Raw genomic sequence first — 14,888 nt, forward strand, 5'->3', positions numbered from 1 at the left:
AAATGGATCAAAGAATCTAATATTACAGATCGCCTTTTCTGAGTGAATGCTTGAATATGGAGGATCAAAATACATTTTGGATGAAAAATAAATCTATTATGTCACTTTTTTCTATATTTTCCCTTTTTTCTACTGTATCTCAATATTATTATTTCTCTATACAGAAAATTTCTTAACTTAACTTATCTTTAACAATGGCGTTTCGATCAGTTATATTAGTTTTTAAACTTTCAGTTTCTTTCTTTATCTATCAGCTCTTTCTGTCTTTTTCTCTTTCTTTGTCTATCAGTTCGTTCTGTCTTTTTCTCTTTCTTTATCTATCAGTTCTTTCTGTCTTTTTCTCTTTTATTTTTTACAGTTTTTCATATTCTTCTAGTTTAAATCAAAACATAGCAAATACAGTACGATTAAAAAAATTTGTTAGTAATTTTACTTAATGAAAATACAACACTCTTACACTGCGCACGGGTCCCAAGACCTTGCAGTGTAAATTCCAAGTATAATGTAAAAAATGAATATTTTGTATTTTTTGTTCTTCATGGAAATAAATTGATTTTTGATTTTTTTTTTTTTATAAAAGATCTTTCCATTTGAAAACAAGGAAATGAATATAATCATACCACAAACTAATGCATCGCCCAATTACTATCTGCTGAATATTCTTTCCCTGCTTGTTCCATAGGAGTTTCTGTAATACTTGTCATAGACACTGGGACTATGTGACCGTGATTGGTACCTTGAACGTGATTTGTCCATAGACCATATGAGTGAGTAGGTGGGCAAAAGACTAGAGGTGTGACTGGGACGTCATAACTTGTGTGATTTCCCAAGCAATGCCAGCTGCGTTCTATATCGCCACTAGTTTCATACGAGTCTCTGCGCATTAAACGCGATGATTGCGTCAAGCATTTTTCGTTATTGTTATTATCACTCTTGTACTTGTTATGGACTCTGGGACTACGAGAGCGAGATCGGTACCTTGAACGTGACTTGTAGGTGGGCGAAGGACTAGACGTGTGACTAGAACGTTTCAACTTATGTGATTTCTCAAGCCTTCTTTCTACAGAGCGGGAACGGGATCGGGACCGGGAAAGGGATCCGACCCAGGAACGGGATCGAGACCGGGAATGCTTGAGCAAACGATTTCTTGACGTTGAACGTGATCGGAACTTGTATTGAGGCGAATGAGATCTTAATGACCTTGACCGGGTTCCGGACCGGGATCGTGTTCGGCTGTGCTTATTTGATCGATTATGCTTGAGCAAACGATTTCTTGACGTTGAACGTGATCGGAACTTGTATTGAGGCGAATGAGATCTTAATGACCTTGACCGGGTTCCGGACCGGGATCGTGTTCGGCTGTGCTTATTTGATCGATTATGCTTGAGCAAACGATTTCTTGACGTTGAACGTGATCGGAACTTGTATTGAGGCGAATGAGATCTTAATGACCTTGACCGGGTTCCGGACCGGGATCGTGTTCGGCTGTGCTTATTTGATCGATTATGCTTGAGCAAACGATTTCTTGACGTTGAACGTGATCGGAACTTGTATTGAGGCGAATGAGATCTTAATGACCTTGACCGGGTTCCGGACCGGGATCGTGTTCGGCTGTGCTTATTTGATCGATTATGCTTGAGCAAACGATTTCTTGACGTTGAACGTGATCGGAACTTGTATTGAGGCGAATGAGATCTTAATGACCTTGACCGGGTTCCGGACCGGGATCGTGTTCGGCTGTGCTTATTTGATCGATTATGCTTGAGCAAACGATTTCTTGACTTTAAATGTGATCTGAACTTCAACTGAGGTGAATGAGATCTTGGTAACCTTGACCATCTACTTCTTTGGTGCTTTTCAACATGGTTCCAAGCCGAGGGAAAGGCTCCTGAGTTGGGAGCATTGCTTCTCGAGATCTGTCCACAAGCTACTAGTCTGGCTTCCTGATGGTTGTTCCTAGCTTCTGAGTTGGGAGCATTGCTTCTCGAGATCTGTCCACAAGCTTTTAGTCTGGCTTCCTGATGGTTGTTCCTAGCTCCTGAGTGGGAGCATTGCTTCCGAGATCTGTCCACAAGCTTTTAGTTGGCTTCCTGATGGTTGTTCCTAGCTCCTGAGTTGGGAGCATTGCTTCTCGAGATCTGTCCACAAGCTTTCAGTCTGGCTTCCTGATGGTTGTTCCTAGCTCCTGAGTTGGGAGCATTGCTTCTCGAGATCTGTCCACAAGCTTTTAGTTTGGCTTCCTGATGGTTGTTCCTAGCTCCTGAGTTGGGAGCATTGCTTCTCGAGATCTGTCCACAAGCTTTTAGTTTGGCTTCCTGATGGTTGTTCCTAGCTCCTGAGTTGGGAGCATTGCTTCTCGAGATCTGTCCACAAGCTTTTAGTCTGGCTTCCTGATGATTGTTCCTAGCTCCTGAGTTGGGAGCATTGTTTCCAAAGATCTGTCCACAAGCTTTTAGTCTGGCTTCCTGATGGTTGTTCCTAGCTCCTGAGTTGGGAGCATTGCTTCTCGAGATCTGTCCACAAGCTACTAGTCTGGCTTCCCGATGGTTGTTCCTAGCTCCTGAGTTGGGAGCATTGCTTCCCGAGATCTGTCCACAAGCTTTTAGTCTGGCTTCCTGATGGTTGTTACTAGCTCCTGAGTTGGGAACATTGTTTCCCGAGATCTGTCCACAAGCTTTTAGTCTGGCTTCCTGATGGTTGTTACTAGCTCCTGAGTTGGGAGCATTGCTTCCCGAGATCTGTCCACAAGCTTTTAGTCTGGCTTCCTGATGGTTGTTACTAGCTCCTGAGTTGGGAGCATTGCTTCCCGAGATCTGTCCACAAGCTTTTAGTCTGGCTTCCTGATGGTTGTTACTAGCTCCTGAGTTGGGAGCATTGCTTCCCAAGATCTGTCCACAAGCTTTTAGTCTGGCTTCCTGATGGTTGTTACTAGCTCCTGAGTTGGGAGCATTGCTTCCCGAGATCTGTCCACAGGCTTTTAGTTTGGCTTCCTGATAATTTTTTTTAAGTTCTTCCACTTTCTTCTCTAATTCCTCAGCATTCACCTTTGCCCGTTGGTAGAGCCGTAGAATTCGTTTGCACACATCGACAATGTGGGCTTCGGAAATACCAAACAGGCCAAACCAGGGCGGCTGCTTCGGCAAGGGGATGCGCAGCTTGCGGGCTGACAGGTAGATGCATGCACACGCCACCGTTTCTGGGTCGTATCTCATAAACACGTCACTTCTCAGAGAGTCGTTCATGTAGTTCCATGACAGCTGCATAATCGGTTGATGCTTTTCGTATCCTAATACTTGCAGGTACACAACAATAATCTTATGAGGGTGCTTGACATGCACACAGAATCCAAGCTGTTTCAGAACTCTGCTCTCAGTCATGATGACTTGTTTTTCCAAGATGATGTAGTGGTCATTTATTTGCATCGGCTGGATAGTTTTTTGACTCTTGATTTGTTTAATGTGATGGAACACATTCATTACGTCCCTTATTCGTCTAGGATTTTCCTCAACTTTTGAAGCAAGAAACAAGCAAGCCATAGCAGTGGTTTCCATGGGGTAACGCATAAAAGACTTTGAATAATAAAATCTTTGAAAAAGGACTTGACCAGTTGCCATTGCAACCTGAGGTAATCTCAATAGTATTCCACCAGTTTGAATCATTTCACATCCGAGAATTCTAAGATCAGTTTCAGTTTCTGAGTCAAATCCATCTAATTTCGATGGAGTGAGCGATAGCTTGGATTCAGGTAGTATACAATTATTCAGTGACAGCACTATTTTCCCATAAGGTTTGGTCACTGTCTTGCTATGTGAAACATTATTTTCCGGTTTCTGGGAATCCATAATGAATTACTATGTAAAGTAATGTTTTGATTGATGAGAGAACAGGTTGATGCAGTCCTGGAAAGCAAACAAACAATATGAAAATAATAATTGTGAAGCGGAAGTCCATATTATGATGAAAATAAATAAAAAACGTTGTGTGTCTGTAAGTCTGTCCGTATGTTCTATAATAACTTTAAACGATTTGATCAATCAACTTCACAAATGTTGAACTCATACTCTTGGAACCTTCTTATAGATTCATTGGTCAACGAAATTAACTCACAACTCACATCAACTCCTTTGTCCTTTTTCAGGATATAAGAATTGTTTTTGTGATTTATCATTTAGTCAGCTGGATTAAATGCATGCAATAATTTCCACAATTTTTATATTCATTTATAACAGTTGATGTAATTTGGGAGCTATCACACAGACTGTCCTTTATGTGCTGACACATGATTTCAGCTGAACAATATACAGCTGAATTTAGAATTTTTTAAATAATTCGCTTCTTTTAATGACTGTCTGCCTGTCTATTGTATGTCTGTAACATATTTATTTATTTATAAATTGATAGATACAATATCATTCTCAATTATGAATGATTGGGAGAGGAGCGACAGGCTTAAGGCTGTGCAAAGGCTAAAGATAAACTTTCTACTTGTGATATTTTTCAAAGATTTTCGATTTGTATATCATCAAGCTATCAAAATGAAAAAGTTTTCACTGGAAAATTTTTTTTCTGATCATTATTTTTTGAGATATGAGCGCCTAAAGATTAAATTTTTAGGTTTAGAGGATAGTTTCTTCATGGTATTGTTGATCTAGTAAAACAAAAGTTTTCTGAAAATACCAATTTTTATGATAGTTATTCAATTTACTAAAAATAACCAAAAATAACTTTTAGTTGAGTTATTTTTGGTAAATTGAATAAAATATTTTCAAAAATTGATATTTTCAGAAAATTTTTGTTTAACTAGATCAACAATACCATGAAGAATTCATCCTCTGAATCTCATGGAATTATATCTCTTACCAAATTTGAAATGTTCAGTCCCAAAAATTCAAACTTCAGGCGCTCATATCTCAAAAAGTAATGATCGGAAAAAATGTTTTCCTGAGAGAACTTTTTCATTTTGATAGCTTGATGATATACAAATTGAAAAATATCACGAGTAGAAAGTTTATTTTTAGCCTTTGCACAGCCTTAAAGCCCAAAACTGTTCCTTTCCCAAATTTGGATAAGAATTGTCCAAAAATAGGTAAAGTTTACACTTCATGATTTTTGTTCAATTTTATTCATATGCGTAATTAATAATATTTGTGATAACAGTTGCTATGAAGTTAGTATTATTAGTTTAGGAATTTTGATTGACATCACGGTTGATAAAATGATGCATGCTGATTTCGATCTTATAAAGTTCAATTATATGAGAGGATGAGATCTCAGGAGATATGAAACACTTCAATGGTGAAACTTATATTTGATTGGATATAAGAAATGATTCCTTACCGACTAGAGCATCAATTAACATCTATTTGGAACCTCATTGTGGCTCGGAAATCTGGATCGAATCTGCCTCCATGAAATATTATTTGAGGGATGCATCAACTTATAATATTCAGTCCTAGAAAGCAAACAGACAATATGAAAATAATTAGTTGAAACAGATCCCAGAGTAACCTTTTTTTAATAAAATACAAAAACAAATAATTTCGTATTTTCAATCTATTTTCAAGTTTTCTTAATATAATGTGATTGGCAAATCACAAGCGAGACGGATAGGGCACGGTTTAAAGGCAAAACTTAAAATAGGATAGGCAATGAATGCTCAAACAAGGGTATAGGGGGAATAATTTGGAATACAATTTTTGACCCCGCAGTTCTGTTTAGGGTAGTAAACATATCAAAAGAACCCACCCCTTGTGCTAAGGGTAAAGGTTCAATTTTTTTGGTTTCTGGCACATATTTTGGAAACTATGCATCTTACAGACATGACTATTCTATACAAAATATAATCTTACATGATTTCCTACAATATTCATCTCACAACTTTTACTAAGTCTTCTAAAGTTATTGAGATATCTGCCCTTGAAGGTAACATTTTAAAAAATCACGTTTGCTTCCATTTTTTTGCTATTCTTGCACTTATAACTTTTTAAAAATGAATGAAAAAAATGCATGCTGATTTTGATGTTATAGAACTCAATTTTTTTTGTCAAAATTATTTATTACATATTCTTCAAGAATAGTACCGTAATTATTGTCAATAATAAACAAATATATATAATACATTTTTTTTGTATTCACAATTATATTTTTTCACTGCCAGTCTGAGTGTGTTGTTTCAAGAAGTTCACATAGTTCGTACATGGGCCTCCCTTTGAGAAACTCACTAAGTATTTTTTCAATGTCACACAATCCAGCCTCTTTATAGCCTCCGGTAGGTGATTTTCTGCCCACGTATGAAGGTTCTGCCCTCTTCGAAGGTGGAAATAAATTGGAAGTTGCATTTGTTCAAATGCTAATTAATGAATAATTATTATTAAACAAAAATCCCAATTAAATGCTGTAAATCACCCCGAAGACTTCTGCTACTGCAAATATTGACAACAGGGTAAACAGCTAGAAGGAATTTCGATGAGCGCTACTATACAAAAATTATTTGTCAGCCCGGGAATCGAACCCAGTACCTCCTAATTCTCGGTCAGGAAGGTGGAAATAAATTGGAAGTTGTATTTGTTCAAATGCTAATTAATGAATAATTATTATTAAACAAAAATCCCAATTAAATGCTGTAAATCACCCCGAAGACTTCTGCTACTGCAAATATTGACAACAGGGTAAACAGCTAGATGGAATTTCCGATGAGCGCTACTATACAAAAATTATTTGTCAGCCCGGGAATCGAACGCAGTACCTCCTAATTGTCGGTCAGGAATAATTTCTCTTACACCAAACTGACAATCTCTGGATAGCAGCGCTCATTTTATACAAAGCCATAGCGGCCGGCCAGTCTACAGATGGAAATGTTTTTTCTCTTCGAAGATTGCGGGCCTGTGCCTTGGGAGTACATAGTGGTCTGCCTGCCGAGTGACGTATTTATGTACATCTGGGCCTCTCTGGAGATTTAGTCGGCTAACATGGGTGATGACTCCCATGATGTAGATGCCCAGATGACGGAAGGCATCTCGACATGTCTCTCTTTGTTTGAGACTTGCCAGCACTCTTATAGCACTCTTTGTTATCTTTCAATTATCATTATGAAATAATGAGATCTGAGACCGTTTGATAATGAAACTTATATTTAATTGGATATAAGAAATGATTCCTTACCGACTAGAGTATCAAGTAACGACTGGACATCTATTTGGAACATCTTTGTGGATCTTCTTTGGTAAATCTTTGTACTATTTGAGAGACGCATCAACTTATAATATGCACTCCTGGAAATCAAACAAACAATATGGAAATAATTTTAAAAAATATACTTTGTAAAAATAATTGAGGACTGAAAATTTTGTGAAGTGAACAACTATAAGACTTGACCTATTTCGGACCATGTGTAACCTTATCAGCTAAATTTGGGAGAGGAATAGCACAAGGTTACCTTATTTCTTCTCTCCCAATCATTTTGATGATTTACTTATTGTATGTATCAATAAAGAATAAAGAATAAAAGCTGGATATTATTATTATATTATAATTAGTTAAAAACAAATCCCATAGTACCCTTTTAGAAAAACTTTTTTAAATAATAGTACAAAAACAATAAGTTCAATCAATTTTTAAGTTTTTTTATAATATTGTGTATGGCAACACGTGGCAGCCATGTAGTAATTTATAAATAAGCACAAAGCAATGTTATTATAAGAGCACTTTATTTTATTTGTTGTCAAGTCATTACAGAACACACACACACACACAACTACTGTGCCAACATCATCTGACAGTGTCATTATATATAAGCACTATTTATAAAGAAACCTTAATTTTTTTGCTATTCCTTCTTGCTCTTATAACTTCTTAAAAATGACTGCTGATTTTGATTATATAGAGCTAAATTATCATAAGAGAGGATGAGACCTCAGGAGATCTGAGACCGTTTAATAATGGAACTTATATTTAATTGGATATAAGAAATGATCTCTTACCGACTAGAGTCTAACGTCTGGACATCTATTAGGAACTTCTTTTTGGCTCGGAAATCTGGATCGCTACCGCCTCTATGAAGTACTATTTAAGAGACGAATTCTTCTATCAACGTATAATATGCAGTACTGGAAAGCAAGAAAGCAATATAAAAATATTATAGTTTTTTGAAAGTCTATGTTATGGTGAAAATAAGTAAATTCTATCTTGGCCGTAAAATATTCACATTATCATGATATTTTTATATTGTAAGCTAAATTTGTTGGGAATAAAACCAGACTTTATTCGAATTCATTCATTAATGTGAATGAAAACAGGTGGCAGGATTGAACATATTTAATCGGTAAGGGCTACTAGTATTTACATAAAAAAGAGACAACGTTGTTCTCCTATCTTTCTCTACTGAGATTATAAGGTAGATCTCACTGTATTCTAATAAGCAGTATTTACAATCAACACTAGGTCTAATAGGAGAATGAGACATTTGAAGTTATGAAATAGTTCAATGGTGAGATGTAAATTTGATTGGTTATATAAGAAATAATTCCTTACCGACTAGAGTATCAATTAACGACTGGACATATATTTGGAACCTCTTTGTGGATCTTCTTTGGTGAATCTTTGTACTATTTGAGAGACGCATCAACTTATAATATGCAGTCCTGTAAATTAAAAAAAACAATATTAAAATAATTGGTTAATAACCAATCCCATATAGTCCAGTCAAGGAAAGGTTATAGAAGGAAAAGCTGGAAAGACTATTTTTGACCCCGCAGTTCTGTTTAGGGGTCAGAAGGTAGTAAGGAGGTAAACATATCAAAAGTCCCCACCCCTACCCCCTGTGCTAAGGGGATGGGGGTGGTTCAAAGGTACCATTTTTTGGTTTCTCGCATAAAACTCAAAGACTATGTATCTTAAGGACTTGACTGTCATATAACAAATTAAAGCTTACATAATTTCCTGCAATATTCATTCTACAACTTTTTTTATATCTCCTCCAGTTTTGAGATATCCGCTCTTGAAGGTGTGACATTGGTTTGTCAATTGGTCTATTGTTGCAAAAATGGACCACTCAATACTAAAGCTGCAGCAAGAGGTGTAGGGAAATTCGTAAAATTGTGAAAGTATACATCAAATTGAAGAGAATTTAATGCCTTATAAGCTCATAATCAGCATGGATTTTTCCCGTTGATTTTTAATAAGATATAAGAACAAAAATAGAGAAAAATTTATGGCGAACGTGTTTTTTCAAAAATGTCACACCTTCAAGAGCGGATATCTCAAAAACTGGAGGAGATATAAAAAAGTTGCAGAATGAATATTGCAGGAAATTATGTAAGATTTAATTTGTTATATGACAGTCAAGTCCTTAAGATACATAGTTTTTGAGTTTCATGCGAGAAACCAAAAAATGGTACCTTCGAACCACCCCCACCTTCTTAGCACAGGGGGTAGGGTTGGGGACTTTTGATATGTTTACCTCCTTACTACCCTAAACAGAACTACGGGGTCAAAAATTGTCTTCCCAACTTTTCCCTCTATACCCTTTTTTGAGCATTGATTGCCTGGACTACTAGCACCTTACACAATTTAGTTACACTGTATTATTTATTCAATTGCATTTGTTATGTTGAGGTTGAGTGGTAGAAAGGACTAACTCCGCCTAATAAAGAATTTTTTACCTTTTTTAAAACACTTTTTTAATAATGATACAAAAACAACTAGTTTCGTAAAAATTCGACTGAGTCACTGTCAATATTGTAGAACCGTTTCATGATTAAATAAAAACACACATATGTTGTCAAATTCCACACAGTTTTATTCATGAAAGTCAGCTTGAAAATGTGCCCTATGTGGTCACGAAACCATGGTCCTGTACTACTGTAAAACTATGTAGAATTTGACAACATATGTGTGTTTTTATTCAACTAGTTTCGTTTTAAACCCATTTTCAAGTTTTATTAAAAAATACTGTGAATGGCAACACGTAGCAGCACTATTTACAATAAAAAACCTTAATTTTTTTCTATTCCTTCTTTCTCTTCTAACTGTTTAAAAATGAATGCTGATTTTGAATATATAGAGCTCAATTATCATATGAGAGGATGATATGGACCTCTGGAGATAAGAATCGGTTTTAATGGTAAAACTTATATTTGATTGGATATGTGGTATGATCCCTTACCGAGACTAGAGTATCAATTAATGGCTGGACATCTATTTGGAACCTCTTTGTGGCTCGAAGATCTGGATCACATCCGCCTCTATGAAGAACTATTTGAGAGACGCATTCTTCTATTAACATATAATATGCAGACCTGGAAAGAAATAGAGCAATTTGAAAATAATTGTTTGCTGAAAGTCTGAAAAATAAATAGCTTCAACTTCGATCTTGACCTTACAATATTCCCATGATCATGATTTCTTTAAATATTTATAATAATAATACTTTATTTTTAACAAAAGTATAGCAAAACAATGTATAGCCTACAGTTGAAAATACAGAAAATATAAGTCATCAAATAAAATCATTGAATTACATTCTAAAATTCATTAAATTTGAAAATGTATAATCATTTTTAACAAGAGTTCGTCTACATCATAAAAAGCGTTCCTAAGAAGGTAGTTAGCCTATTGTAAGGTGCATTTGTTGGGAATAAAATCCGACTTAATTTGAATTTATTCATTAAGGCTGTTAGGTACACTTTTTATTATTTAAATTAGATCATATTTTTCAATATAATTGTTAAGATCATTATAAGAGTGAGAAAAAGTGGCAACTGAAATATTTTTAAGTGGTCTAATAAGCGAGTTATGGGTCCTTGAAAGTGCTAACTCCGTTTTCTTCCCAGATCATGAACGGTTTCGACTATATTAACAGAACTTCTCTTAAAAATTCAAAAAATGTATGTTTTTAAACTAAAACATTTTATTCCCCATATAGTTTATAAATAAAAAAGTAGCATTTTTTGTAAATTCGATAACTTGTTTATTTTGGCATAAATCGCGAAAAACGCATATTAGAACAAAGCCAATGATATACTGAATGTATTAAAAAAACTCCAATGGAAAATTCGAAACCGTTTATGATCTGGTAAGAAAACGGAGTTAGCACTTTCAACAACCCATAACTCGCTTATTAGACCACTTAAAAATTTCAGTTGCCACTTTTTCTCACTCTTATCATGATCTTAACAGTTATATTGAAAAAGATTATCCAATTTGAATGATAAAAAAAGTGTACCGAACATCCTTAATGTGATTGGCAACAAGTGGAAGCATTGAAAATGACGTATCTCCCAACGAGTAGCATCAGAAGCTAGACGAAGGTTTAAAATCGATTTGAAAAATTACCTAATACAGTTAAAAACGTACAGTTTTGGAGAATTTTATCGGGGGAACTAGGGATACTCAAGTTACCTTGGTTGTTATGGCCGGGACACACAAAACCGCACCGAGCCCGCGCCGCGGTACGGCCGAGTGTCGGACGTACTACGGCGAGTGAGAAAACAAATACTTTTAAACGTGTAGGGACACATACTACCGCACCGCGTCAGCACCGTCAACGTGTTTGTTGCTCGAGCCGTGCCCGCGCCGTCACCGACTAGTTCAGTTTAGTTTTGACGGTGACAGTGCGGACTTGTTTAACATAGAGAGTGAAAAACTTACGGAATTTTCCAGTTTTGTACGATGAAAGTGATGAGAAATATGGTTGCACGGAAAAATAAGTTGAATCAAAAGTTAAAGTAGAACCAAATAAGACATAATATAATAAATAATAAAATAAACAACAAAAAGTATAAAAGAAGGAACCCGTGACTGTGTCTTAAATTTTAAATTAAATATTATAGTGTGTCTCCAAACTGCCATGAGCGCTGAAAGATTAAGCTGACCCTCGCTCCCCCACGCGCAGGCACACACGCCCGGCCTACCTGTGCCATTGATATTACTATGTATACTACGTAGTATACAGGTAGGCAGACACACAAAAGAGACTGCGCTTGTGTGTATGAGAAGTAGGAGGGTCGGCCTTATCCTTCAGAGCTCATGCCTGTTTGGACAGAGTATAATTACGTTTAGATTACATGAGGCAGAAAATAACAATTTTATTGCTGATATATATTTCCGATACATGACTGATTGTGGTATTGTCATGCACCGAAATATATACCAGCACTATGATTCTCATCGTCTACAGGTAATTAGTTTAAAATTGAAAAATATAAATTTAAATCAGATGTAACAAGCTTTAATAGTGTTATGTTATTAACAATAGTTTAACACATTCAGAAATCAGACCACAGTAGCACTATAAAACTGAGACACTGCCGCTCGGCTGTCGCACGGATATGTGTGTTCTTCTACCACCATCATTGTGTCGCGGGCTTAGCTCGTCCGTACCTCGGCGCGGGCTCGGAGCGGCTATATGTGTCCCTGCCTTTATTAGTTATTGTTTTGTTGTGTTTCTTTCTATCTTTCTTGGTTGAATGTTTTCAGAATTGTAAGTGTTGTTTAATGTAGATGACGCATTCATGTATGACTTGAATAAACAGATTGATTGAATGGCAAAAGTTAATAATAAATAAATGTATTTCCTTTAAAAAAATACAAACAAGCAATTAAAACATAAAAAGTACAAAATATCTAAAATACAATACAATAGGTCTGTAAAAAATATGGAATTTAATTCTATTGGAAATTAACCCATTCAACTATGGGAAACCCATGTACTAGAGTAGGTGTTAGTAGTAGTAATAGATTCTGGGTGGGGGTGCAAACTGCAAATACGTTGGGTAAGTGAGCTCACATATTATTTGAGATTATGTTTAGTGATCATGTTTTAGTACGGTATGTTTAGTGTTGATTAGGCCTATGTAAGTTAAAAAAGGTAACCCAATATTGTCACGATGTATATCGTAACTAGTGAGGGGAATTGAGTTTAGGGCTTGTTCTAAGACGATTGGTTATCTCTGATGAAATCGCAGAGTCCAACGAGCAGCACAGCCGCTGGGCTACCGCTCAGCAGTGCTGCGCATCCTTACTCCCCTCCCTCTCGGCCACAGAGGGAGGCTCGTGAAAGGCCTCGAGGAAGGCTAGGGAAAGCCTTTCCTCCAACTCCGCGCACGATCCTGACCCCAGGAAGCCACCCGGTGCCCGGGAATTGGGACCCGGTGACCAGAGGCGAAGACAGGCGCGCGGGCTTGCCGATTTACTTCCGAATAGCAGGAGGACCTCGAGGAAGGCTAGGGAAAGCCTTTCCTTCGACTCCGCGCACGATCCTGACCCCAGGAAGACACCCGGTGACCGAGAATTGGGACTTGGTGATCAGAGGTGAAGACAGGCGCGCGGGCTCCTGTAGCTTGCCCATTCGCTTCCGAATAGCAGGAGGACCTCGAGGAAGGCTAGGGAAAGCCTTTCCTCGACTCCGCGCACGATCCTGACCCCAGGAAGACACCCGGTGCCCGGGAATTGGGACCCGGTGACCAGAGGCGAAGTCCGGTACGCGGGCTCCTGTAGCTTGCTGATTCGTCTTCGAATAGCAGAAGGACCTCGAGAAAGGCCAGGGGAGGCCTTTCCTTCAACTCCGCGCACGATCCTGACCCCAGGAAGTCTTCCGGTGACCGAGAATTGGGACTTGGTGATTCAGAGGTGCAGCCCGGTGCGCGGGCTCCTGTAGCTTGCTGATTCGCTTTCGAATAGCAGGCGGACCTCGAGAAAGGCCAGGGGAGGCCTTTCCCTCTACTCCGCGGCACGTTCCTGACCCCAGGAAGACACCCGGTGCCCGAGATTTGGGACCCGGAGACCAGGGGTGAAGCCCCGTGCGCGGACTTCTATAGGTGGCTGATTCGTATTCGAATAGCCGGCGGACCTCGAGAAAGGCCCGGGGAGGCCTTTCCCTCGACTCCGCGACACGTCCCTGACCCCAGGGAGACAACCGGTTCCCGAGATTTGGGAAGCGGTGACCAGAGGTGAAGCCCGGTGCGCGGGCTCCCGTAACTCGCCAATTCGCTTCCGAATAGCCGGCGGACCTCGAGAAAGGCCAGGGAAGGCCTTTCCTTCGACTCCGCGGCACAATCCTGACCCCAGGAACACACCCGGTGCCCGAGATTAGTGACCCGGTGACCGACTCCAGCAATCAGTTAAAAGACCCCCAAACCCTGCCACATCGGAATTCAATAGCAGTAGGACATCTAGTGGCAATCGGGAACGTTACTCCCGTTACAGAGACCCCCCTCACGGCGGACACCAGATCGTTCCTATTCCTCTCACTCAACGCCCAACCCTGTTTGGCAGTGCGAAAGCACTGCCCCTCTTACCTAAAAGAGGGAAACATTTCTCCAAGGTGCTCAAGGCCCTGTTTCAACCCCCGACTCGAACGAGGGTGGTTGGCGGACGCCCCACCAAGACTCCCGTCCCCTGCTGCGGCCCACCCCAGTCGCCGACTGAGTCTAGCCGGCCCAGAGCGACACTGGGAATTCTAGTGGAAGAAGGTGTGGGCAAAAATCTACTCAGAATATTCACTTTCTTGGTAAGGGCTACTGGTATTTACATAAAAAAGGAGAACGCTGTTCTATATTTCTCTACTGCCATTAAAAGGTGGATTTCACTATATTCTAATAAGCAGTATTTACAATCAACACTAGAGCTAATGAGAGGATGAGACCTTTGGAGATATGAAACAGTTCAATGGTGGAATTTAGGCCAATATTTGATTGGATATGTGGAATGATCACTTACCGACTAGAGTATCAATTAACGGCTGGACATCTATTTTGAGCTTCTTTGTGGATCGGAAATCTGGATGGAATTCACCTCTATGAAGCACTATTTGCGAGGCTCATTTTTCTATCAACTTATATCACGACCTAGAAAGCAAACAAACAATATGAAAATAATTATTGTTAGGCGGA

At 38.5% G+C, this 14,888-nt stretch overlaps 1 protein-coding gene and 1 long non-coding RNA gene across 2 annotated transcripts; both read right to left on the bottom strand.

Moving 5' to 3' along the window:
• Positions 1 to 626: 626 nt before the first annotated feature.
• LOC111049296 (serine/arginine repetitive matrix protein 2-like) lies at positions 627 to 3,476 on the bottom strand. Its single transcript, XM_039442161.1, has 2 exons — positions 2,129 to 3,476; positions 627 to 2,038 (listed from the first exon to the last, which is right to left on the bottom strand). Exons 1-2 carry the CDS (start codon positions 3,474 to 3,476, stop codon positions 627 to 629), a joined length of 2,760 nt encoding a protein of 919 aa, XP_039298095.1.
• A 405-nt stretch (positions 3,477 to 3,881) lies between these two features.
• On the bottom strand, positions 3,882 to 14,888 carry LOC120354870. The gene is made up of 7 exons (XR_005573265.1): positions 14,716 to 14,888; positions 10,163 to 10,295; positions 8,530 to 8,639; positions 7,980 to 8,105; positions 7,162 to 7,271; positions 5,338 to 5,452; positions 3,882 to 3,899 (listed from the first exon to the last, which is right to left on the bottom strand). It is a non-coding gene; the product is annotated as an uncharacterized LOC120354870 (long non-coding RNA).

The sequence above is a fragment of the Nilaparvata lugens genome, chromosome X (genome assembly GCF_014356525.2).
Source record: "Nilaparvata lugens isolate BPH chromosome X, ASM1435652v1, whole genome shotgun sequence".
NCBI classification, from domain to species: domain Eukaryota; kingdom Metazoa; phylum Arthropoda; class Insecta; order Hemiptera; family Delphacidae; genus Nilaparvata; species Nilaparvata lugens.

Bases quoted from the DNA above. Each gene is read 5' to 3' on its own strand.
- LOC111049296 (XM_039442161.1), bottom strand. From the start codon at position 3,476: ATGAATGTGTTCCATCACATTAAACAAATCAAGAGTCAAAAAACTATC. The intron at 2,039-2,128 runs GCAATGCTCCCA...GCTCCCACTCAG, and splicing joins TTGTGGACAGATCTCGAGAA to GAGCTAGGAACAACCATCAG.